Raw genomic sequence first — 24444 nt, forward strand, 5'->3', positions numbered from 1 at the left:
CCGCCCCACAAGCCATAGAGACGTAGGTAGCCTAGTTGGCCAGGTGGCCCGGGTAGGGCCGGACAGTCCCCGCAGCCCCCCGTCCGGCCCCTCATCGCCCCGCGCCCACCCCCATCGCCCTTGTCCCGGCGGCCGCGTGTGCGTGGGAGGGGCCTCCCTTCACCTCGGTGCCTCAGCTCCCCCACCGTAGACGGGGACGGGGCCCGTGGCCGAGAGGAGATGGCCGTGGGTGTCCCGCCTGCTCCCGCCCTCGTAGGTGGCCCGTCGTCCGAGGAGGGTTTTTTTAAGTGCAATATTTGCCCGCCGGCTTCCTGCTGCCCCATCACCCTCACGCAATAACCGCCCGGCCGTGTCCACGTGCCCCGCCGTGACTCCCCGAATGGGCTGCCCGGCACCCTACAGGCACCAGGGCTGGGCCGTTCGGCTGCTCCCCCGTGTGGGGGCCAGGCTGGGGTCCCCCGCCGCCGCCCCGTTGAATGTACTGACTGGAGCCGAGGCACAGCAACCCCACCACAGCCCCCACACCCAACTAACCCCACACCCCCATTCCGCGCAATAAACGAGAGCATTGGCGCCGCGTGGTGTGAGTGCTCGGGTCGCCAGAGCTGCTCCTCCAGGCGAGGTTCCCGTGGGTGGTGACGAGGTTTATTTACACTATGGTACGGCAGGCTGTGGCCCGCGAGGACAGGCGCCCATAGGGCCGGAGTCAGCTGAAGAAGTACGTGGACTGCTTCACCTGCTCCAGGTCGAAGTCTCCTGCGGAAGGTGCGGAGAGGAGCCCTGTGAGGCGGGGCCTCAGGGTGTCTGGCCCCACCCCCAGCAAGGTGCCCTGAGATCCTGTGCACTCTGCCCCCAGCGTGGCCCACCTGTCTCCGGCAAAGCCAGCAGTGTCTCGAACAGCTTGCGAGTCTGGGCGTTCTTGGACAAATTCTGAGACCTAACAGGGAGCGCAGGGTGGGGTGAGGCTGGGTGGCGATGCAGGGGTCCCGGGCTGCGCTGACACCCGGGCTCAGGGCAGGTGCCTCACCTTGGGGCAGAGCAGAACCGCTTCACCAGGAACCGGGACAGGTCGCGTAGGATGGGCTGGCTGTGCAGCCTGACGAACTGCTCGCGGCACACCTGGGAGGTCAAGGGGGGAGTCGGTGGCCTGCGTTTGGAGGCGGGGCAAGGTCGCTCCCCTAGCCACTCCTCAGCAGGAACTGGCGCTGGGGGAGGGACGAGGCCCCAGATTGGGGCAGCAGCAATCTTAGGACAGGGCTGTTCTCTCATCTCAGTGAGGACACTGGTCTGACCCTGGGGAGGTGGAGGAGGGGACAGGCACCTGGTTCATGACAGGGACATCAGCTGCATGGGTCCAGAAGCAGTCGTGGACAGAGACGAAGGTCAGGCCCTTCCTGCAGTGGAGGGCGTAGGGTAAAGAGGGGCTGACTTGGGGTTCATGCCCATCCCACCATCACATGGACCCTTGTAGACCACTTCCCCCGACAACCCCGGGTTTGCCAGAGTGCCATCCCCCTCCAGCCCTCCAGGAAGGTCCCACCCCCCAGTTCCTCCCTCCTGCCACCCCCACCCCAAAGGATGACCCGGTTCCCAGATCCCTGTTGGGGGCACCTGACACTGCCCGCCAGCACCTGCCTCTTCTCCCACATCCCGGTCTCAGTCAGAGGGAGGGGTCCTGTTCCACCCAGGTGGGGCCAAGAGCAGTGCAGAGGGCCTCCTGAACCCCAGCTCTGGCTCCAGCTGCCATCACCCCCATTAACAAAGAATTCACACTGGCCACACCCTGCTCTTCCCGTAGCCACCTGTGAGGGGATGGGCTCACCCCTGTGTCGGGAACAGTGCCCAAGCACCCAGAACCCCCCTTCCTGCTGCACCACACTGTACACCCTCTACATGTGCTGGGATGGGTGGGCCCTCTCAACAGGCCAAGGCTGCTTTCCCCACAGAGCCAGAGGGACCCTCTCAAAGCACAATTCTGTCCTGCTGGAACCCACCAAGGGTGCATGTCAGAGCAAAAGCCCCCATCCTTCTCTACCCTGGACCCACCTGCAGCCTGTACCCCACCCATCAGGCCTTGAAACCCCAGGGCCTTTGCACGTGCTCGTCTCTCTCTCCGAGCCCTTACCCACTCCTCATCTCACACAGTGCCCACTAGCCGGTATTTGCCTTGAGGTCTGTCTCCCTCCCCCCTGTGCAGGTGGGTCCCAGGGTGGGAGGGTTTCCAGGGGGGTCCTGGCCCACCTGTAGCAGTGCAGGGCTGTTAACATCATGTGGGAGGAATCCAGGGAGTGGATGAAGTTGGGTGGGAAGCCATTCTTCTGCTTCAGTGTGTTGGGCCGCCTGAGGACCCGGGGGGCGGGGGTGAATAAGGCTGAGGCAAGGAGGGGGAACACCCCCTAAGCCCGGCCATCGCTCCTAGCCATGGTACACGCTTCAGTCCAAGTGCCCCCCAGCCCCAGTGCCATCCATGTCCCCCCTCACTACAGCCCTAGCCCCAGTCTGACTCAGCCCAAATGCCCCCCAGCTCCTTCCACGTCTCCCCCACGACCCCAGTCCAGGCACCCCCATCCATAGCCTTGTCCACACCCCCAGAGCCCCAGGCCAGGTGCCCCCCCAGCCCAGGCCCCCCTCAGCCCAGGTGCCCCCCCCAGCCCAGGTGCCCCTCAGCCCAGGCCCCACTCACTGGCTGCTGTCGGAGCTGTGGTTGAAGGTCATACTCTGGATCCCACCCTTGATCTGTGGGTGGGGGTGGGGTGGGGTGGGATCCGGTGAGTCCTGGCCTCCGCCTGGCCTGGGGATGGGGTACGGGGTTGGGGTCTCCACATACCAGGAACTTGGAGATGCGGTGGTAGGGCTGGATGATGGGAATGCCCAGGGGTGTGACCCACTCCACGGCCGAGCCCGTGTGGGAGATGAGGCGGGCACTTTCTGTCAGCCAGTGCTGTGGGGACATGGGGGGACAGCTCAGGCCAGCCACCCTTTCGCAGGCCTGGGGGCATCCCCCAAGTGAATTCTCTTCCGAGCTGCATGGTGGGGAGGTTGGGGGCACAGGTGAGGGGGATGGGCTGGGAGGAGCAGGGAAGCCTGGGGGCATGGCCCACCTGGATGGCTCGGGTCGCGGAGAACATCTCCTGGAGGCTGTTGAAGACTTGCCGCACCAGGTAGTGGGAAGCCTCCCACACGAACTCCTGGGGAGGGGGTGCCAGTGGGTACGGGTGGGGGGCCATCCCTCTATGCCCACCCACCGTGAGAGAGCCAGGCGTCCTACCCATTCCTTCAGATGGGAAAACCACGGCCCTGGACGCTGCTAGGGCCACACATCTCTGGTTCTGCGTCGGGAAGGCCGTGGTCCCCATCGTGACCCAGGGCATGCCCACCTGGGGGAAGTCAGGCAGCTCGCGGAGGCGCTTCTCAATCTGCAGGCGTCCACCGTAGCGGGTGACCCCGTACACCACAGTCATGACTGTCTGCTTCACCACCTTGCGGCTCACGAAGCCCTCGAGCACCTGGGCCACACGGACGCCCCGCTCCGCATCCTGCCTGCGGAACACCTCCACCTGGGAACGGGGAGGGGCAGGTGGGGAGGCTGAGCACCCGTTCTACCCCTCCCTTCCCACAGCCCCTGGCTGTGCCCCCACGTTGTCCATGGTACGTCCCCCATCACACTGGGACCCCATGCCCTCTGGGGGTCTGCAGCATCTGGACCCCAGTGCCCACCTGTGCAGCTACCCCACTGTATACATCCTGAGGCAGGTCTGAAGGTGTCAGGTTGACAGAGGCGGCGCCCACGCTGTCTCGGCCCAGGGCGGCATAGTGCTGCAGGCCGTTACAGGAGCCATCCTGTGTGGGGCGGGGCTGGGTGAATGCTGAACCCCCCACCCCATGCTGGGCCTGGGGTGGGTGGAGCGTCAGCCTACCCACCCACCCAGGGCGCTGTTCCCCATCCCCACTGTCTGTGGCCATGTGGACTCCTGAGACCTCACACCATCAGAACCAAAATGCCCTAAAGCTGACCCAACCCTGCAGCCACCGCTCACCTGGTGGACCGGGAAGTGGGAGACAAAGCTGGTGGGGTCAGGGGAACGCAGGGCCCTCGCGAGCTCCATGCAGCAGGCCAGGGTCTGCCAAGGCTCGTCCGCCTCCATCCACCACTTTCGGCCCTGCGGGTGGAAGCAGCAAAGTGAAGCCCTAGGAGACCCTGGCCTGCCCTGTGGGGGGGTCCCCCAAGCTTGGAGACGGTGGGGGGCGGAAGGGACCCCAGCCAGCTGCCCCGTCGGGGGGATACATCTGGGAGGGTGAAGCATGAACAGCTGTGTGTGTGACCAGGAAGAAGAGAAGGGTCTGGAAGGGGGGCTGCTCTGGAGAGTGTGCAAAGGAGGGGCTGAAGGGTGGGGGCGATGGCACAGGAGAGTGGAGAGGAGCTGGCAGTTGGTAGAGTCTGAGAGGCTGGAGGGGTCCAAAGGGGAACACTGGGAAGGCTGCTGGAAGCAGAGTGGGCGACAGGTCGGGAGACATGGAGACAGAAAAACAGAAAGACAGGCTGAGACAGAGACAGAGACAGAACCAGGACAGATAGAGAGAGACAGTGACAGTAAGAAGGGAGAAGAAAGGCGAGTCCCCCTCCCCCACCCTCCCCGCCCCGATTCCCCACACCCACCGTCATGGGCCGGTCAGCTGAGTCCAAGACCTCGTCCAGCACCTGGTCTGCAAAAGCCAGACGTGCCTGCAGCGACTCGCGCTTCTTGAGGCCGGTGAGGTTAACCAGGTGGAGCTTGAGCCAGTCCAGGCCATGGGGGCCAAGGGGGCAGCCCTGGGCGAACTCAAGCAGGGCTCGGGCCAGGTCACTGCCCAGGTGGCTGAGGTGCGGTGGGCAGGGGTAAGTGCGGCCTCGGAAGTCCATGTTGTGGGGCAGCCAGAAGGCACCGTGGTGCCGCAGGTGCTGGGCCAGCGAGAGACGGTAGAGAGCGTCGGCACGCAGGCTGCGCAGCTCCCGGGCTGCCTTCAGGCAGCGCGCCGCCTCCCGCCGCAGCTCAGCCAGGCGAGCGGGCGGGGTGCCGGGTGGAGGACGGCGGGCAGGTGGGCACGGTGCATCGGAGGCCGGGGGCGGCACGCCTAGGCGGGTGCAGCCGTGTGCGTGGAATAGCTCTAACACCAAGTCGAGCACGCGCCCGTTGACGCGCCAGGCGCAGTTGCCCAGCTGGGTGAGGGCGTCGAAGGCACCGTGCAGCGCGGCGGGCGGGCAGTGCTCAAGCCGCTGCTGGTGCAGCATAGTGCCCTCCACAGCCCGCATCAGCTTGGCGGGGCTCAGCAGGAAGGCCCCCGAGTGTGGTGAGGTCCAGGGCAGTGGGGGGCACAGCATGGGCACCTCGGCTGCCTCGAAGGTCAGTGTGGGCTCTGCCGCCGCCGCCAGGAGCTGCGAGAAGGCCGGATGTGGCTTCAAGACGCCAATCTGGGGAGAGGGGTGCCATCAGGGGTGGCACTGCAGGATATCAGGGACAGGCGTCGCGGGCACGGTGGTGGGTGCAAGGGGCACTGGGGAGGGTGGGGAGGCATCACTGACATGGGGAGGGAGAGCCCTGCCAGGTTGACTAGTGACTTCTTAAACTTGGCTGAAAGGGGCCCTGACTCTGGGGCCACTGGAAAATGGAAACCAGCATTGCTGCCCTTGAATAGGCCTTTAGAGACAACTCCGCCAACCACGGCTGACATTTCAGGGGCGACTGTCCTAGCACAGCTGGGGGGACGTGTCTGCTCTGTCCCCAGCCCGCCTGCCGGAGAGGGAATGGTCTCTCGCCCCACCTGGCGGACGCTGCGGAAGGAGTACACATGGTAGAGCACCGGGATGAGCGGCTCGGTCCCGGCCCCCTTCCCGGCGGGTGCGCCCAGGTTACGCGGCATGTGCACAGCCCGCACCAGCACCTCCGCCAACTGCTTCCCCAGCTGCAGCAGCACCGGCAGAGGCCACGGCTGCTCGGGTGGGGGCTCGCCGCCCGGACCCCCCAGCATCTCCCAGTGCTGGCGTGGCAGACGGGGCGGGTCCACCTGTGCAGGCAGAAGAGCCAATCAGCTAGGCCAGGGCCTAGGGGTGGCGATGCTGGAGCCCCCACCCCGCCTTCTGCCGGCTCGCTCCCTTTTCTAAAGCTGAGGCTGGGAGGGCCAGAGAGCCTGCCTGGGTCATGGAGCTGGGGGCAAACCCAACACCAGGACCCACCCTAATTCATGCACCCATGGCTGGGAGGGGAGGTGGGGAGACGACCTCCACTCAAGGCCTTGGTGTTGGCTTCCTAGGGCTAGGGCAGTTTCCCCCCACGTCCCCAGCTCCTGGCCCCCACCTGGGTGTCGCAGGCCAGCAGGCGCAGGTACTCTGAGTAGCGCCTCTGCAGCGCCTGCACCTGGTGCTCCCGCTGCTTCCGCTGCACCACATACCGGTTGAAGGTCCGCATGCCCAGCTCATGCGCCAGGTGGATCAGAGACTCACCCTGGGGGGGCAGTACCTGCAGCACCTGGGGAGAGGGCGTGAAGTGACGGGCCCTGCCTGTGGATCCACAGGAGGCAGATGGGCACTTGGGAACGACACCCGAGGGAAGGTTGGACGCCCCATTCGGGCAATCCCTGGGCCACCGGCATAGGGCAGGAGCAGAGGCAGGGTGGGGTGGTGGTCCTCAGCTCTCCCACACTGTTTAGGGGAAGAGGATCAAAGTCGGGTAAGTGGCAGGAAAGGAAGGAGGACTGGGCTGTGCAATCTACGAAAGGGAATCTGGAAAAAAAATTTTTTTTTTTTAAATTAGACATCTCTTGGCTTTCCTATTAAGCTACTGAGTGCCAGAGGGCCAGATTTGAGGGAACCAAAAAAAGCAAACCAGTTGCCGTCCAGTTGATTCAGACTCATAGCGACCCTACAAGACAGAATAGAACTGCCCCATATGGTTTCCAAGGAGCAGTTGGTGGATTCAAACTGCCCACCTTCTGGTTAGCATCCAAGCTCTTAACCACTGTGCCGCCAGGGCTCTGGATTCCACCGAGGGCAGGCAGCTTGTGACCTGGGAGCTAGCGCACAGGTCCCGCCCCCACCCCCACTGAGGCCCTGACCCCTGCCCAGCGCCCACCTGCAGCAGCCCACCTGCAGCAGCCCACCTGCAGCAGCCCACCTGCAGCAGCCCACCTGCAGCAGCATCTGCGCCATCTGCCGCTCACTCAGCAGGCACAGGTGCGGGTAGAGCGTGGGGCGTCCTCCGTGGGCTGTGCGCGCCAGGTTGGCTTTGATCTCCTGCAGCTCCTGGCACAGCGCCGCCTCCCACTGGGCCTGCAGGCTCCTCAGAGTCTCCCGCTGTGGGATGGAGCACACCCTTCACCACCTTACCCGCTTGTCCCCGGGGAGGGGACCGCAGCTCAAAGGGGGAATTCAGGCATACCCTCTCCCCACCAGCCCCCGGGGGCATCTAGCCTTCTTTGGGTTTCCCTGTGGATACACCCAGCACCACCCCCAAGGGGGTGGTTTCAAGGGCACCCTTGGCAACGGTCTGGGAGCTTTCCCAACCAGGTCCCAGGTAATCCCCTCCCCTGACATGAGCAGGCAAATGGGCGTGTCCGGGCCTGGGGTGGGTGTGGGGAGAGGGGAGGGCAGAGGGCGGGCGGCAGGCAGCACAGGCACAACAGCAGGCCTACCTGCCCCAGGACCCCATGAGCCTGCCCCGTGGACCACCCACCCCAGCCGCCCAGACCAGAGAAGGGACCACCCATCCCAGCAGGCCAAGGGTCCAGACTCCTCACCGCATGCAGAACCTCGCTGGTCAGTGGCGGGGCCTTGTCCACTGACTGGACCTGAACGGTGGTGGCCAGCTCCACGCGCAGCTGCTGCTGGAAGAGGTCCTCCAGTGTCTTCAGGGGCAGGTGCAGCTTCGGGTAGGACACAGGCCTGCCCTGGGGGGGTGGGGGTGGCGTAAGCACCTGACCAGCCCCTCTGCCCTGGGTCATGGTCAGTCTGAGGCTTCGGAAGAGCAGCCCTCCCGACACCAGAACCCCCCGACCAGCAGAACAACACCCCTTTCCACCAGTCCTCTGGGCACCATCACCATGACTGCTGAAATCAGGAGAAGAGAAGGCAGGTGTGGGGCAGAGCAAAGAAGCACCTCTGGTGTGAGAAGGAGAAAGGCATTCATTTCCCTTGGCCTCAAGCCCTTGGGGAAAGGCACACACCCACCAGGGCTGCACAGCACACGGGGCCATCCACAGCCAGGCCAGCCCTTTGCTTCCTTTTTAAACTTGGAATTGGGTGAGCTTGTGACCTCCAAAAATAAACAAGTTAAAAATAGAAGCTAAAGCCGGGCACTGACTGAAGACTTAAAGTCCCCAGGAAACAGCACACATGTTCACGGCAGCCCTGTGCACAGGCAGCGGCAGGGTATCGAACAGGCAAGGTAAGCACGGTGCTTACCTTGCTTACCAGATCATCTGTAGTGAACAATTTCACATTTTCACCACATCAGAGATTCTGCTTCTCGGTGTGGCTGGCATCTGTCTCTCTCCCAACCTACAACACCTTCCTACAGAATCAAAGCCTCTTTTCAAATTTACAATCTCTGACAGGGACAGATGACCCAGCAAGCAAGGTAAACATGGGTTTACCAGCATTTACCTCCTAATCTGCAGTTAACAACAGATTAGGAAGTAAGCACAAGTAAACCATGCTCACCTTGCTCACTAGGTCATCCATCCCTGACCACAGGGGCATAAGGCAGAAACGACCCAGTGCCTGTCTGCGGATGATGGATGGACACAACAGAGCGTTACTCAGCCACAAGAAGGAATGAAGCCCTGATACATGAAGCCATGTTACAGCAAGGATGGACGGTGCTCCGTGACAGAAGCCAGACCCAAAAGGACAAATGTTGTAAAATCCCGTGTATGTGAAGTACCCAGAATGGGCAGGAGAACAGAGACAGAAAGTAGATCGGCGGTTGTAAGGGGCTCGAGAGGAGAGCGCGGAGTGACTGCTAATGAAGGTGGTGCCCTGTGGGGTGATGGAATGTTCTAGAACTAGGCAGAGATGATGGCTGCACAGCTCTGTGAATACACTGAAAACTGCCGAGTTGTTCACTCTAAATGAGCAATGGGTATGGTGTGTGAATTACATCTCAATAAAACCCAACAAAAATGTATCACACCCCTGCTGCTCCACCTTCTTGGCTTGGGGCTCTCAGCCTCTAACCCATAGGATTCTGACTGCCTTTTCTAACCTTCCAGCACCTTCCACCTGACCACAAGGTTGGTCCCCAAACCTTGGTATGTTTAACCCTTCACAGAGCAGAAAGGGAGGGACTCAGAGCCTGTTTAACAGCTGGGCAAGTTGAAGACAGGGCCTGGGCTCCCGGGAGAACCCACAGATGTGGGGAGGGGCAGAGACCCTGGGCCAGGATGGCACTCGCAATATGAGCTTAGACAGATCTGGGTCTGTGCACAGTGCCAGGTGGGGCCCAGGCTCACCTGGGCGTAGACATCCCTGAGCAGCGGCGAAATGTTGACCTGGGGCGCAGGCCGTGGCGGTGGGCTGAAGGCAGGCTTGACCTTCCGCACAGCTGTCAGGAGTGCAGCCTGCTCATCCTTGGACATGGGCACGGCCGAGAAGAGCTTCTGCAGCTGCAGCCGGTCCCGGGCCATCTGCTCCAGACACCTGGCAGGCAGCATACGTGAGCAGAGGTTCACCCATGGCAGCACACCCACCCAAGGGACCAGAGCAGCCTGACCCCAGCCTGTACCTGAGCTCAGCCTGAGGGCACCCGCGGACCACCATCGCGCCTGCACCTGCCCCGTCACAACTCATGACACCCTCCCACGACCGCCCCTTCCTCCCAGTACCTGCCAGGCACAGGCTCCACGCAGGCTGGCTTGGCTCGGCCTGCACCGCAGAGAACCTTGGGGAGCCCCCCAGACCTCTCTGTCAGCCTGACCCACACCATCTCCTCCTCTGTTCAGAGTTGCAGTTATGGGGCAGAACTGTCACCCATCGTCTGAGCTCAGTCCCTTGTCAGCCCCATTTCACAGAAGTGAAAGTTGAGGCTCAGCAGCAAAAGATCCCAGGCTGGGAGCTGCATACAGCAATGCTAGCCCAGTCGTCTCCTTCTGGGACGCCCAGCCCCCATGTCAGCCAGAGAGGTCCCCTCATGTGGCTGCAAGACCTGGAGGCAGGCCTGCACCTGCGTTGTCCCTGTGGCGTCCCCAGTGCCTGCACAGGCCCTGGGGTGGGGGAGGAGGGGCTGCCCGAACACCCACCTACCTTTTGATGGTTTCGGCATCCTGGTCCAGCCGCCCCATGCACTGGAGAGCAGCTGCGTAGGACAGCAGATCGGGGGTGAGGCCAGCATCCTTCACCATGAAGAACACATAGACCAATTCCTTGAAGGAGCCCTGAGAAGACAAGTCAGGGTGAGGGTCTCTCCCTCCAGACCCTCCATGGTCTGTAGCCAACGAATCAGTAGCAAAGATCGCTAGCAGGACTGGTGACCTGAATGGATGTAGGTATAAGGACCAGCACCGTGGCCAGAGCTGCAGGTGGGATCCCGGGGGCAGTTTATATCTATACATATAAAAAATAACTCAATATATATAAATTTTTTTTTATGGTTTCAGATGTGAACAATTTCAAGGCTACTAAAAATTGACTACTTTTATTGTTAGCTGAGCTCACGGCTTTTTTTTTTTTTAAATCTCTTTAAAGAACCAATTTTTCATTTTCTGTATTGTTTTTCTAGTCTCTTTTTCATCTTATTTCTTTTCTTCTGTTTGCTTTGGGTTTTGTTTGATCTTTTTTTCCTAGTTTCCTAAGGTTGGAGGTTACGTTAGGGATTTGAGACCTTCTTTTTTAATTGGTTATTTACAGCTATAAATTTATCTCGGAGAAAGGCTTTAGCTGCATCCTGTGAGTTTTGGCATATTGTGTGTTTGTTTTCATTCATTTCAGAGTAGTTTCTTAATTTCCTTTGCAGTTTCTTCTTTAAGTTATTGGTTGTTTAGGAGTGTTGATTACAGACCTCCTTTCAAAGTGAAAAACAAAATTCCCCAACATCCTCCCACCCCATGGTCCAGCACCCCTACAGAAGTCTACAAGACATTTTAAAAGGATTTTCCTATTGACAACGAAATTACTTTTAAAAAGGTACGACAGACGTACCACTATGGACCAGTGCTGTCAGGGAATGAACTGTGTCCCCCAAAATGAGTAGCAACTTAGCTAGGCCATGATTCCCAGTATTGTATGATTGTCTACCATTTTGCCACCTGATGTGGCTTTCCTACATGTTGTAAGCCCTGCCTAAATGAAAAAACCAAACCCACTGTCTCTAGTGTATTAATGAGGTGGGATTAATGGCAGTTATGTTAATGAGAGACTCAATCTACAAGATAAAGTTGTATCTTAAACTAATCTCTTTTGAGATATAAAAGACAGAAAAGAGCAGAGAGACATGGGGACCTCATACCACCAAGAAACAAGAGCCAGGAGAACAGTGCATCCTTTGGACCTGGGGTCCCTGCACTGAGAAACTCCTTAGCCGGGGAAGACTGATGGCGAGGACCTTCCCCCAGGGCCGACAGAAAGAGAAAGCCTTCCCCTGGAGCTGGCAGCCTGAATTCGGACTTCCAGATCCCTACACTGTGAGGATAAATTTATCTTTGTTAAAACCATCCACCTGTGGTTTTCCTGTTACTGCTGCACTAGATGGCTAAAATGAGTGCAATCCAATAGGACGTTCTGCTACAATGGAGATATTCTATATCTGTGTGTCTAGTACACCGCCACCAGCCACGTGTGCTTGAAACACAGCTGGTATGACCGAGGGATGGAATATTCAATTTTAATTTAAACCCAATGACCTTATGTGGCTCGTAACTGTCACAATGGGCAAACCAGCTAAGATCATCCAGGTGACCACTCAGAACCAGCCTCGCCAGCACTGTGGTCACTTAAATGACAGCATTTCTCAAATGAGACCTGCAGAACAATGGGGTGGGAGGACTTTGGGGATTTTTTTCCTCTCTGAAAGGAATGTGAAACACGAGGGGAGACAGAAAATGCTTTGCAATGAATGAAAACAAAAATACAATGTAGAAAAACTTACAGGATGCCGCTAAAGTAGTACTCAGAGAAAAATTTAAAAACACCTACATTAAAAAAGAATCCCAAACTAGTAACTTAAACTTCTGCTTCAGGAAACTAGAAAAAGAAGAGGAAACGGAGTCCAAAACATTAGAACCATTATCCTGAGGGGAGGTCTGCAGGCTGCCCCAGATGCTAACATTGCCCCTTGCACTAGACAGGTTAAGAAACCCTGAACAGAAGGAAACACACTAAAATGGGAGGCAGCATTTCTTCTTTCATTTTCAACTTGCCTTTGACAGCCACGTGCAACTTATATCTGAAAAACCTAAAAGTATCATTAAAGCAATCATATACAAAGCTCTTGAACTTTAGAGCTAAAAAGACAAGGGTCAGATCTGAGTGTTCCCCCGATGACTGGAAGACAGCAGGCAACTCTTCCCTCAGCCCTGCAGGGCAATCTTCCTCCCTGTGCCCAGTCCCCCAGCCACTGCTCACCTTGCGGGCCCAGCCAAGCATGACAGTATTGTACATGGCGAGCGTGAGCTGCCGCCGCCGCCGGAAATTGCCATGCTGGGTGACTAGCACGTGGTGGGCAAGGGGCACATGGTCTGTGAGCAGGCAGCACTTCAAGAAGGCCAGGAGCTTCTGCTGCTGGCCCGAGAGCTGTGCCTTGGCCTCCCTATTGGCCAGGGCCTGTGCCTCTTCACGGCTCAGCTTCCTTGGGGTCTCCTGTAGGGCCTGAGCCAGCTGCTTCTCCCAAGGGCTGTCAGGACTCCCTCGCGCCCACCGCTGCAGGCAGCCGGCCAGCTGCCCGTTCTGTAGCCGCGGCTCCACACGCAGCGGCCTCAGCTGCCTCTCCCGGGGCAACTTCTGCATGTGGGCCTTCAGCTTCACCTCCAGCTGCTGCTTGCGCTTCTGCATAATCCACTTCTCTTTGTCCAGTTTCTCTGCCCAGCGGCCACGGAGCTCCGGGGCAGCCCCTGCCTTGGCCTTCCTGGATGACTGGAAGCTGCCACCACTGCCCTCTGGGATCCGAGTCACATCCACCCTCTTCACCGTCACCTCTGACACAGACTCAGCCTGCAGCTGCCGCACCCGTGCCTCCAGCACTGTGGGGACAAAGCATGAGGATGTCACAGGGACCCGCATTCAAGCTCAAACCACCCTGGAGCCTCCACCAGGCAGCCAATCTCACCTGGTCTCGAAGGTTTAATTCCACGTATCTGCTGACAATTCCCTAATGTCTGTCTCCTCTGACTGCTGCCCTGACCCCAGACACACACGCCCCCGACCACTCAGCACTCCTTCACATCCAAAATGTGCTCCTAGTGCCCCAGCCTGCTACTCCAGCGTCTTCCCTATCATTGGCACCATTCTCACAGGTGCTCAAGCCAAGAACCCAAGGGGTATCATCAATTCCTCTCCCAACCTTCATGAAACCCATCAGCATATCCTCAGAGTTCTGCCTTCAAAACCTATCTAGAAACCACCCGTTCACCCCTTCCATGGCCCCAACTGGCCCAGCCCACCAGGCCCCTGGACCAGCATAGTGACCTTGGCCCTAGTGGCCATCGCTGCCATGGAATATTCTCTCTGTGACCCCCAGAGGGCACCCATGAGCCCTGTGTCCGCCGTGCCTGCTCTCCCTGCTGCCCTCTAAGGACTCCCAGGACCTTAAAGCTGGAGTCCTGTTCGCCCACAGGGCCCTGTACAACCTGCCCGTCTCCTCCCTGCTCTCCCTTCTTCACTTGCACTAGCCATAAGGGCCTTTGTACCTGCTGTTGCCTCTGCCTGAACACTCTAACCCATTGAGACCTGGCTGAGAGCACCTACTCATAACCTCAACAGCCCCCTACACTTCACAGCTCACTCTCCCAGCACAGCCACCACCTCACTCATGTTTTCCTCTTGACCCACCTCCATCACTAGAAGGACTTTGTTCACGGCTGGGTCCTGGCACACAGCACAGGCCTGGCACCCAAATACCAGGGCTCTGGGGACCATGTGGAAGTGGGGTGTACTTCCCAAGTCACAAAGACAGGAATGAGTGAAGGCTGGATTCCACTGGCACCCAACCCCAGAGAACTAAGATGGGGTGTCAGTCAGGTCAGGGTTCAAATTCTGACTTAGACACGGGTGGCCCTGTGTGGCCACAACTTTGGGCTCAACCCTGTTCTCTGAAAAGTGGGTGCACCCAGCAGTTTTGGGGAGGAGGGGATTCAAAGGGCTCAAGTGGGTGCACACAGAGAAGGTCAGAAAGGGGCAAAGGCGTCTGTCACAGCCTGAGGATGGTGTTTACTGACTGTGCCAAGTGAAACCACCTGTTCTCAACTGTGTTCTCTGTAGCCCCGGGGAACACCCCTACCAAGGGGTAGGTACCACCGCTACCCTATCTTAGTGTGAGCCTCAGTTTCCTCTCCGCGCAGCAGAAGACCATCCCCTTCTTGTGGGCGTGACCTGGGGGAGTGGCTGACAGCGCTGAGGTTGAGGACGGGGCTCACAGCCCCAAGCCGAGTCCTGGGCTCACCTTCCAGCAGCTCCGCGTGGCCCCAGTCCTTCCGGCGGTCTCGCTCACAAGGGCTGGCAGACGAGCTCCTTCTGCGGCCCCAGATGCCACCAAGGGCCCCTGCCCCTGCGGGAGAGACAAGAGGGCTGGGTCCTCATGTGGACGGAGATCTCGGGGTTGGACACTGTCAGCGGGGCCTCAGATAGGACAGAAACCAGAGGCCAGAGGCGAAGGGGGCCCCAAACGCTCAGATCAAGGCTAAAGGTTTTCCAGAGGGTTCAAAGGTCAGACCCGTAGCTGCCCAGCCCATTCCGACTTAGGGCGACCCTACAGAACGAAGACCTGCCTCGCAGTGTCTCCGAGGCGCCACCTCCAGGGAGGCGGACCCCCACATCCTTCCCCCGCGGAGCGCCGGGGGGTCCCAACCGCCGGCCTTCGGGTGCGAGCGGAGCGTCCCTGATGCCAACGGCGGGGTCAGACTCTAAGGGCCCGCCGACCCCTAAACGGGGCCGGGCACAGGCCAGCGAAGCGCGGGGTGGCGTGTCAGCGGGCCCCCCAGAACCCCGCTAGACAAAGGGCGAAGGGGGGGGTAGCTGGATCCCGGGGTCCCAAGAGGCCAAAGGTCACGGCCGCGGGGCTAGCGTGGCGAAGGCGCGCCGGCGCCCCCGGGCCACGGGGCGTCCCCCGTGTTACCTGCGTCGGCCACGAGCCCGGGGCGGCCGGCGGGCACCAGGACCCGCCCGAGCCCCGCCGCGCCGCGGCCCCAGCTGAGCGCCGACATGCCACACGCGGCCCCGGCCCGCCGCCCTGCGCCTGCGCCTGCGCCTGCGCCGCCGCGGTGCCTGCCGGGATTGTAGTCCCACGCCCCGCGCCGGAAACTTGCCACCTGAACGACAACTCCCAGAAGGCAGCGGAGCCCCGGGGCGCGAGGGCAAAGTCGGCGGAAAGCTCTGATTGGCTCTCCCTTCCGGTCTCAGCGAGGGGTGGGCGGAGCCGTTGCCTTGGCAACACGGGTTGATACCTGCCCTGGGAAGACCCAAGAACCTGGAATTTTTTTTAAAGGGCCAGTCAGCGAACAATTAGGACAGCGTTCTAAAAAAAAAATTTTTTTTTTTTTTCTGAGATTTAGACATTCCCGTCTGCCAACTTCATTGGTCCAACAACAACTTTGGAGTAATGGAACCATTACTATCTCCAGTCTATTGTGGAGAAGCTGAGGCTCAGAAGGGTCAACCAACTTGTCCAAAGACACACAGCGTGGACGTTAGGGGTACGGATCTGCCCAGCTCTCAGCCCAAAAGCCAGAGTTTCCTGGACGTTTCCCACGTCCACTCCGTCTGGCCTCAGTTTACCTACTAGCACCTCCACCTCCAAGGACAGGGGGTGGGCAGTGGAACAGAAAGAGTGGATTAACCTTCTGGGTGTTTCTTCTGGTTAGTGGGAATAACAATTAAAGCAATGAGATAATACAGGAGCCTGGAGCATCCCAGCCCTGACCTCCAGGTTGATCCCAGATCTCAGACCAGCAGAGGCTTCAGCTCAGGAGTAGAAGGGCTGGCATTTAAAAACAGACCTGAAAGGCGTGCCCACCGATCGATCCTTTAGTTAGGGAAACGAAGCCCAGAGAGGGGAGCACCTGGTTCAAAATCAGCTGGCATTTGGAGGATGAGAAGGAGCTGTGGGAGTATCTGGGGAAACTGTGTTCCAGCTAAAGGAGACAGCAGGTGCAAAGGCCCTGAGGCAGGAAAGGACAGTGTGGAAAACTGGAGGAACTCCAGCAGAGTCAGGATGAGGGGAAAGAGCAGAGACTGGAAGGTTGGGCAGAGACCAGACCAACAAACCTTAGGGTCTCGGCTCTGGTTGCCACCTCCCCGCAGATGCCCAGACCTGGGTTTCCCCATTAGTCCACAGTGGAGGGTGGACCTGAGCTCAGGGAAGTTCTGGGCTCCTACTGACATTCCAGACGCAGCTGCCCCCGCAGGCCTGGGCACTGTGATGTCACCACCTGGGAATGCTTTCAACAGACAGCAGCATCCTCCTCAGCCATCCCAGCCCACACCAAGGTGCCCTGGGGGGCCATAACCTCAGACCTGACTGGGACATGGGGCTGCCCTACTGGCCCTGGGGGGCTGATTCAGCCTCACCCGGTCTCCCAAGACCTAAAGACACCCTGTTGCCCCCCTGCAGCCTGGCAGAGCCAAGAACCGGGGCTAGAGGTCGTGACTTCTGAATTCTCTCACCTTTCCTTAAGCCACAGTTTCCTCATCTACACTATGCGACGGGACACCCCCCACCCCTCGACCATTATTTCCCTAGAGCCAGGTCCCTGAATCCCAGCGGTGAGGAAGTAACTCTCAGTTCAAACGTCCTGATGAGCTGACGCTGGGGCCTCAGGCACTCAGCTGTCTTTAACGCCTGCTTCAGCTCCTTGACTGCCATACTGAGCTGCAATTCAATCACGTTGTTCTCTCTCTTTTGGTAAAAAAATATATATATATATATATATGTTCAGCAAATAATTTGAGAAGCTGGACTATATGAAGAACGTAGCATCAGGATTGGAGGAAGACTCATTAACAACCTGCGTTATGCAGAGGACACCACCTTGCTTGCTGAAAGTGAAGAGGACTTGAAGCACTTACTGATGAAGATCAACGACTACAGCCTTCAGTATGGATTACACCTCAAGATAAAGAAAACAAAAGTCCTCACAACTGGACCAATAAACCACATCATGATAAATGGGGGAAAAATTGAAATTGTCAAGGATTTCATTTTACTTGGATCCATAGTGAACATGGGAAATCCTGGTGGTTTGGTGGTTAAGTGTTATGGCTGCTAATGAACACCCGTGGAAGCTGCAGTCAAGAAATCAAACAACACACCTCACTGGGCAAATCTGCTGCAAAAGACCTCTTTCAAGTATTGAAAAGCAAAGACGTCACTTGGAGGACTCAGGTGCACCTGACCCAAGCCGTGGTATTTTCAATCACCTCATGTGCGTGTTAAAGCTGGACGATAAGGAAGACCGAAGAATAGTTGATGCCTTTGAATTTTTTTTATTTGAATTGTGGTGAAAAAATTGAATATACCAAGGACTTCCAGAAGAACAAAATCTGTCCAAGAAAATCTGTCTTGGAAGAAGCACAGCCAGAATGCTCCTTAGAGACAAGGACGGTGAGACTTTGCCTCACATATTTTGGACATGGTGTCAGGAGGGACCAATCCCTGGAGAAGGGCATCATGACTGATAGAGGAAGACCTTCAACGAGATGGGTCGACGCCGTGGCTGCAACAATGGGCTGAAACATAACAACCATTGTGAGAATGGCGCGGGACCGGGCAGCGTTTCATTCTGTTGTGCATAGGATTGCTGTGGGCTGGAACCGACTCAACGGAACTTAACGACAGCAAAATATATATAACAAAAGTTTTGCCATTTTAACCTTTTTTTTTAAATTGTTTATTGTGCTTTAAGTGAAAGTTTACAAATCAAGCCAGTCTCTCACAGCAGTACACCTTGCTATGTACTCCCAGCTGCTCTCCCACTGAGATAGCACACGCCTCTCCACCCTATATTTCCCGTCCATTCAACCAGCGCCTGCCACCCTCTTCCTTTTCATCTCGTCTCCAGACAGGAGCTGCCCACATAGTCTCATGCATCTACTTGATCCAAGAAGCTCATTTTGAACAAGGCGCCCTAGATGATCCTTCTGGCAGAGGGTTCAGGAAGCGAGGAATGTAGAGGGATGGAGATTTCCTCAGCAGCTGTTGCACGTGGCACTCCGCATGTGACATGGATTATTTTATCCTCCGGCCACCCCATTTCCAGCCCATTCCACTGGGGAGGCAGTGAGGCTTGGGCAGGTGACCTGACTGTGCAGGGGCCCCCAGGTACTGGTGTCACAGCTCCAAGAGCAGGGAAGAGGGCTGGGCCTGGGGCACACAGATGCCCCACATCTGCAGGGGTGTCCCCATCTCAGCCTTGGGGTCCTGATCATTGGGCATCTACCACACCCCTATGTGACCTGCTGTGTGGGAGGAGGGCATCGGGGAAACCCCTGAGCCACCAGGAAGGCATCTTGGCATCAGGGCAGACCGGTTACACTCCCGGGAGGTCTGTGTCTTCACCCTGATGCTATTTAAAACGTTGCCTAGGGCCCAGGATGGGGCAGCTGGGAGCAGAGGGACAGGGATCAGAGCAATGATGTGTGAGGTCGTGGGGTCGCTACCCTTCTTGGGCCTCAGTTTCCCCATCCGTCAATGACACCTCTCAGCCAAGGCTCTGAAGCCCTTGCTGGGCTCACCCTTGGGGAGCAGACCCCCAGAGTAGGAGAGGGGCAGGTTGGGGTGAGCGCTGGGCCGAAGCCTTGTCTGGTGGTTCCTACAGGACTTGGGGTGCAGCTGCAAACGATGAAGAGCTGTGGGTGCAAAGGGCTGCCCCCTCCTGGGCTGTAGAGCAGCTGCAGATGCAGGGCTGGTGCCGGTCATCACCGCGTTGCTGTCAGCCGGCATTGGCCCATCGACATGTCCACTCACACCCCATCCAGCTGCCCCAACATCTGTCCACATGCCCACCCCCAACCCCAGCACAGTAGCAGCTTGGGCTCAGTCTCGGGCCTCTGAGCATGTCCTTCTCTGTGTCTCTGTCTTGTTCTCTCTCTCTGTTGGTAACTCTGCATCCCTGTGTCTCTCTCTGTCTCTGTCTGTCTCCCTGTCTCTCTTGTCTGTATCTTGGTATCTCTGTGTGTCTGTCTCTCTTTCTGTCTCCCTGTCTTTGTATCTCTCTCAGTATGTGTCTCCCTGTCTCTGTATCTCTCTCAGTATGTGTCTCCCTGTCTTTCAGTATGTGTCTCCCCATCTCTGTCTCTCTGTCTCCCTCTCAGTATGTCTCCCTGTCTATGTCTCCCTGTCTCTGTCTCCCTGTCTCTGTCTCCCCGTCTCTGTATCTCTGTCTCTCAGTATGTCTCCCTGACTCTGTATCTCTGTCTCTCAGTATGTGTCTCCCTGTCTCTGTATCTCTGTCTCCGTATCTCTGTCTCTCAGTATGTGTCTCCCTGTCTCCGTATCTCTGTCTCTCAGTATGTCTCCCTGTCTATGTCTCCCTGTCTCCGTATCTCTGTCTCTCAGTATGTGTCTCCCTGTCTCTGTATCTCTGTCTCTCAGTATGTGTCTCCGTCTCTGTGTCTCTCTCTGTTTCTCCCTCTCTGTGTCTGTGTCTCTCTCCGTGTCTCTGGCCCCGCCTCTGCCACGCTCACGCCCCCGCAGCCCCCGCAGCCCCAGCTCCGAGCCAATCGCGTGACTCGCGGACACTCACTGCCCTCTCCGTCCCGCAGGACAAACACACGCTCGGGGGCCAGAGCGCGTTTTTCCGAACGGGCCCCGCCCCGAATGTGGGCCCCGCCCCCGACGCGCCATTGGCCAGCTCCGGGGCCACAGCCCCGCCACCCTGGCCCCGCCCCGAACGTGGGCCCCGCCCCCGACGGGCCATTGGTCGCCACCCTGGCCCCGCCTCCTCGGGCCCTTGGTCCCGCCTCCGGGGCGCGCTCATTAGCTCGCGTCGGGCCGCGGGGTCCGGCGGTCCGCCCCCGGCCGCGCAATGGCAGGGCCGCGGACTCCCGCCGGGAGCCAAGGGTGGGCGGCTAGCGGGGCGAGGCAGAGGAGCGCGGCGGGCAAGGGGCCATGCGCAGCCGCCTGTGGCTGGGCCTGGCGTGGCTGCTGCTGGCGCGGGCGCCCGGCGGCGCGGGGACCCCCAGCGGGCCGCGGAGGCCGCGCAGCTATCCGCACCTGGAGGGCGACGTGCGCTGGCGGCGCCTCTTCTCCTCCACCCACTTCTTCCTGCGAGTGGATCCCGGTGGCCGAGTGCAGGGCACCCCCTGGCGCCACAGCCCCGACAGTGAGTGCGCCCCGGAGGGCTTCCCGGAGGCGGCGGCCCAGGATGGCGGGCTTGGATGGGGGTGGGGAAGCCCCAGAGAGGCTGCTGAAGACAACAGCAACAGCGGCATCAGTAATAACAAGGATGAGCCGGGCTTCGCGGAGGGAGAGTCCCTAAGGCTCTTCTGTCTGTATGGCCTTGGCCGATTAATTTTCCGTCTGGAGCCTCAGTTTCCTCCACTGTAATATGGGAGCAGCCCTCGTGGTGGGACAATTGGACCCTAAGGAGAAGGATGCAGGCAGAGCAAGTGTCCAGCTCCAGGTCAGACTCAGCTGCAAAGAAGAGTCTTTGCGGAATGGTTCTGAGATTGGGGACACTGCACCCATTTACAGGGGGAAACTGAGGCTCCAGGAGAGACTGTTGCAGGCCTGTCACATAATGAGGTGGAGCAGAGCTGAGATTTGAACTCTGGACTCCTGGATGCAGCAAAATCGAAGTCAGGACCTGCCTGACTGGGGACCCCTGTGTTTCTTCCCAGACACCCCATTTGGCAGACGGGAAAAATCAAGGTGCCGGGGGGGCGAGCGGTCTGCTCAGGGTCACACTGGAAGCGTGGTGGTGGAAGCACGTCCAGTTGGAGCCGCCATCACTGCCAACAGGCGTGTACCCAGCGGCTTGCCTGACAAAGAGTAGGCACTCAATGAATATTTGTGGAATGTACATTGAAAGAGGAGGTTGATGCAAGGAGGAGGAAGTTGGGGATAACTGGAGCCCAGGACACTCAGTGACCTCATGGGCCAGCCTCAGTTTCCCCTCAGCTTTGAGGGCCAGGGCCGGGGTAGCTGCGGAGAGGGCCAAGCTAATCGCCCCCTGAATCACCACCATTACGGCAGATAATGACCCCTGCCCTTCCCAGCTGCTTTCATCTGGGGCTCCCAAGGCCCTCATTAGGCTGCAGGCGACAAGGGCAGATGACAGGGACTGGCTGGGCCGGTTGGTCAGTGGTGGGCATGGCCAGGTGGCCTCGGGCTTGGGGCGAGGCCTGGCCCGGCTGGGTGACCTGGGACAGTGGCCACCTCCCTTGGGCCTGGCTTCCCTATTGTGGGCAGCAATGGGAGTGACAGGTGATTGACAGCTCCGTGTGGGCGGACCCTGGGGCTCTTCTGTCCCTCATTCATTCTGTGGTTATTAATTGGGTGCCTCCTATGTCCTGTACTGAGCACAGGGGACAAAAAGGTTACTGAGATAACCTGCCCTCATGGGGCTCCCAGGGTGAGGTGAAATGTAGCTAAACAAGTAAACAAGTAATATGATAATTTCAGAGCGGGCCACAAGGTCCAAAGAAAATGAAAACAAGGCTATGTAGGTGGGGCTGGAAGGCCCCAAAGGCGCCTTCAGTTTTGTGTTGTGAGAAGCAGCCAGCCGTGCATAGAGGAGCTGGGTACCTGGCAGAAGAAAGGGCAGGTTCAAAGGCCCTGGGGTGGGGAAGAGCCGGGCATATCTGAGAAACAGGAGGACGGAGGATGGGCATGGTGGCTGATGAGCAGCCAGACCACAGGGGCCGAGAGGCGTCCTGTCCACTTTATCCCAGGGCACTGGGGAGCCACAGCAGGGTTTTGATCAGGGGAGAAGCAGGATCTAATTCACATCTTGGAAAATCCCTACAGCTGCCATGTAGGGAGGTTCAGGGATGCGACCCCAGGTCTGTCAGATGCCCTTCATGGGCTGGGGGTGCACAGGCCAATACTTGGATCTGAGGGGAGTGTCTGAGGGGACAGACTTTGGCTAGACCTCAAGAGGAACTTCCAGAGTCAGGAGAGGGGTCGCTGAGCAGTGGGAGCCCCTAGACCGAGCCCCAGAATGTGCCTTCGCTTCTCCCCACAGCTCCATCAGGTCCAGCCTGCCCTCAGCCTTCTGGGGGGATGGGGAGGGTAAGTGGGAAGGAAACAGCTAGAGCATAATTATGGAGGTGGGTCCCAGCTCCCTGGTTCAGATGCTGCACCCACGTGGGGCAAATTGCACAGACTTCACTGACCTGCCAGGGGCCTCTCTTGCAGTCCACAGAACATGCCCAGGATGGTCCCCCTGATGTCTCCCCCCACAGCAACCTAGTCAGGCCTTGGGGAAGCTCCCTGATGGGTCTGTCATTGTCCCTCGTGGGTCCTCCACCCAGCAGGTGTTTGATAGGTGTTACCTGAATGAATGGAGAGAGTGAATGAGTGAAGAATGAATGAAGGAGTGGGCGAGTGAATGAGTGAGCAAGCTAGTGAACAGGTGAATGGCAAGAGGGGGCGCCCTGTCCTCCAGAGCCCCCACCCCTCTAGAAGGGCACCCGGCCTCAGGAGCTCCCCCTCCCCGCCCCACCCCAGGCGTCTTGGAGATTCGCTCCGTCCGCGTGGGCGTCGTGGTCATCAAGGCCGTCTACGCAGGCTTCTACGTGGCCATGAACCGCCGAGGCCGGCTCTACGGGTCGGTGAGTGCTGGGCGGGGGGAAGGGGGCAGCGGGGGGGACCCGGGGACAGCGGGTGTCGCCGGCCTCACGCGCCCGCCCCGCCCCCGCAGCGGGTCTACACCGGCGACTGCGGGTTCCAGGAACGCATTGAGGAGAATGGCTACAACACGTACGCGGCCCTGCGCTGGCACCACCGCGGCCGGCCCATGTTCCTGGCGCTGGACCGGCGCGGGGCCCCCCGGCGAGGCTCCCGGACACGACGCCACCACCTGTCCACCCACTTTTTGCCGGTGCTGGTGTCTTGAGGCCGGTGTCCAAGAGGCCGCCAGAGGCCCGTTGACCGACTGGGGAATAGAGGGCTGGCCGGAGACTCCGGGTGTCGCCTGAGCTGGGCAGAGAGCACTCCATAAGCGCAAAATGAGTGCTTGCTGTATACTGGGCACTGGGGCTGAGCCCCCAGGAGCCCCAGTCTGAGAGGAGTGGGGGTGAGGAAGGGCCCTGCAAGGCCGCTGGGCAGCGGGGCAGCTGCTGGGGGGAGGTGACCTGGGTGAGGAGGGGCACTTGGGCTGGGCACAGCCAGGCACAGCTCTGGTGTGGGGACACATAGCATTTGAAAAGGGCAGTGAGGAGGGGGGAGGCTGGGTAGAGTGTGTGGGTGTGGCGGGCTGCAGATGAGACTGGAAAAGCGGCCACAGGCAAAACAGGCAGGGCCAGGGCCAACAGAGGGACAAACTATGTGGGTGGCAGGATAACGCCCCCCAAAGATGTCCCTGTCCTGATCCCCAGGACCTGTGACTATAGTACCTGACATGGCTAAGGGAATTTAGCAGGTAGATTAAGTGAAGGGTCCTGGATCACCCGGGTGGCCCATGTGCTCACAGGGTCCTCATCTGAGGGGGGCAGGAGGGTCAGAGTCAGAGGAGGAGATGTGAGGATGGAAATAGAGAGACTGGAAGATGTTCTCTGCTGGCTCTGAAGGCACAGGAAGGGGCCACAGGCCAAGGAACGCAGGGGATCTATAAGCTGGAAAAGGCGGGAGATAATTCTCCCCTAGGGCCTTTGGAAGGAACTAGCTGACACCCAGATTTCAGCTCCCTGAGACCCATTCTGGACTTCTGACCGCAGGACTGTTAGGTCATAAGATTGGTTGTAATTTGTTATAGCAATGCTAGATTTTATGTGTATGTGTATGTGTGTGTTTGTATGCTTTAGGTCTGAAATCCTTTCACTAATAAAAACAATCCCCGGTCCATTTGCTGTTCTGGGCCATGGGGGAGAGGCTGACCAGGAGTGGCTGCTTGTGGGTGCCTGGCAAGTAGGGCTGTATGTCGACACCTCTGGGGATGAAGGGGTGATGTCTCCTAACCTGTGGGTGGGGTGCCCTGCACCTGCCCACACCCATCTCCAAGGGTCCCCTCAGTCCAGTGTCTGACTCGCCCCGGGCGGAGCCCTGAGGCTGTGGGACAGGCATGCCACTGCTCTGGGCCTGTTTCCCCTCCTGTAAAACAGGGACAGTG

The 24444-nt window shown here is 58.9% G+C and overlaps 2 protein-coding genes across 3 annotated transcripts; one reads left to right on the forward strand and one right to left on the reverse strand.

The window, feature by feature from the left end:
• Window positions 1–556: 556 nt before the first annotated feature.
• On the reverse strand, window positions 557–15397 carry POLRMT (RNA polymerase mitochondrial). Of its 2 annotated transcripts, none has more exons than XM_049876056.1 (21): window positions 15294–15397; window positions 14622–14726; window positions 12590–13203; window positions 10274–10404; window positions 9484–9670; window positions 7771–7920; window positions 7163–7327; window positions 6333–6503; window positions 5800–6042; window positions 4658–5413; window positions 4038–4160; window positions 3718–3840; window positions 3378–3557; window positions 3102–3188; window positions 2828–2941; window positions 2684–2736; window positions 2242–2340; window positions 1322–1394; window positions 1028–1119; window positions 867–937; window positions 557–756 (listed from the first exon to the last, which is right to left on the reverse strand). In XM_049876056.1, the coding sequence occupies exons 1-21, from the start codon at window positions 15379–15381 to the stop codon at window positions 707–709; spliced, it is 3675 nt and encodes a 1224-aa protein (XP_049732013.1). In that variant the 5' UTR covers window positions 15382–15397; the 3' UTR covers window positions 557–706. The 2 variants fall into 2 exon arrangements, with proteins under 2 accessions (XP_049732013.1, XP_049732012.1); XM_049876055.1 differs by having other exon boundaries at window positions 4658–5449.
• A 4805-nt stretch (window positions 15398–20202) lies between these two features.
• Window positions 20203–23425, forward strand: FGF22 (fibroblast growth factor 22). The gene is made up of 3 exons (XM_049876059.1): window positions 20203–20496; window positions 22845–22948; window positions 23038–23425. Exons 1-3 carry the CDS (start codon window positions 20283–20285, stop codon window positions 23230–23232), a joined length of 513 nt encoding a protein of 170 aa, XP_049732016.1. The 5' UTR covers window positions 20203–20282; the 3' UTR covers window positions 23233–23425.
• Window positions 23426–24444: the final 1019 nt, after the last annotated feature.

Source organism: Elephas maximus, chromosome 3, assembly GCF_024166365.1.
Source record: "Elephas maximus indicus isolate mEleMax1 chromosome 3, mEleMax1 primary haplotype, whole genome shotgun sequence".
Classification (NCBI taxonomy): Eukaryota; Metazoa; Chordata; class Mammalia; order Proboscidea; family Elephantidae; genus Elephas; species Elephas maximus.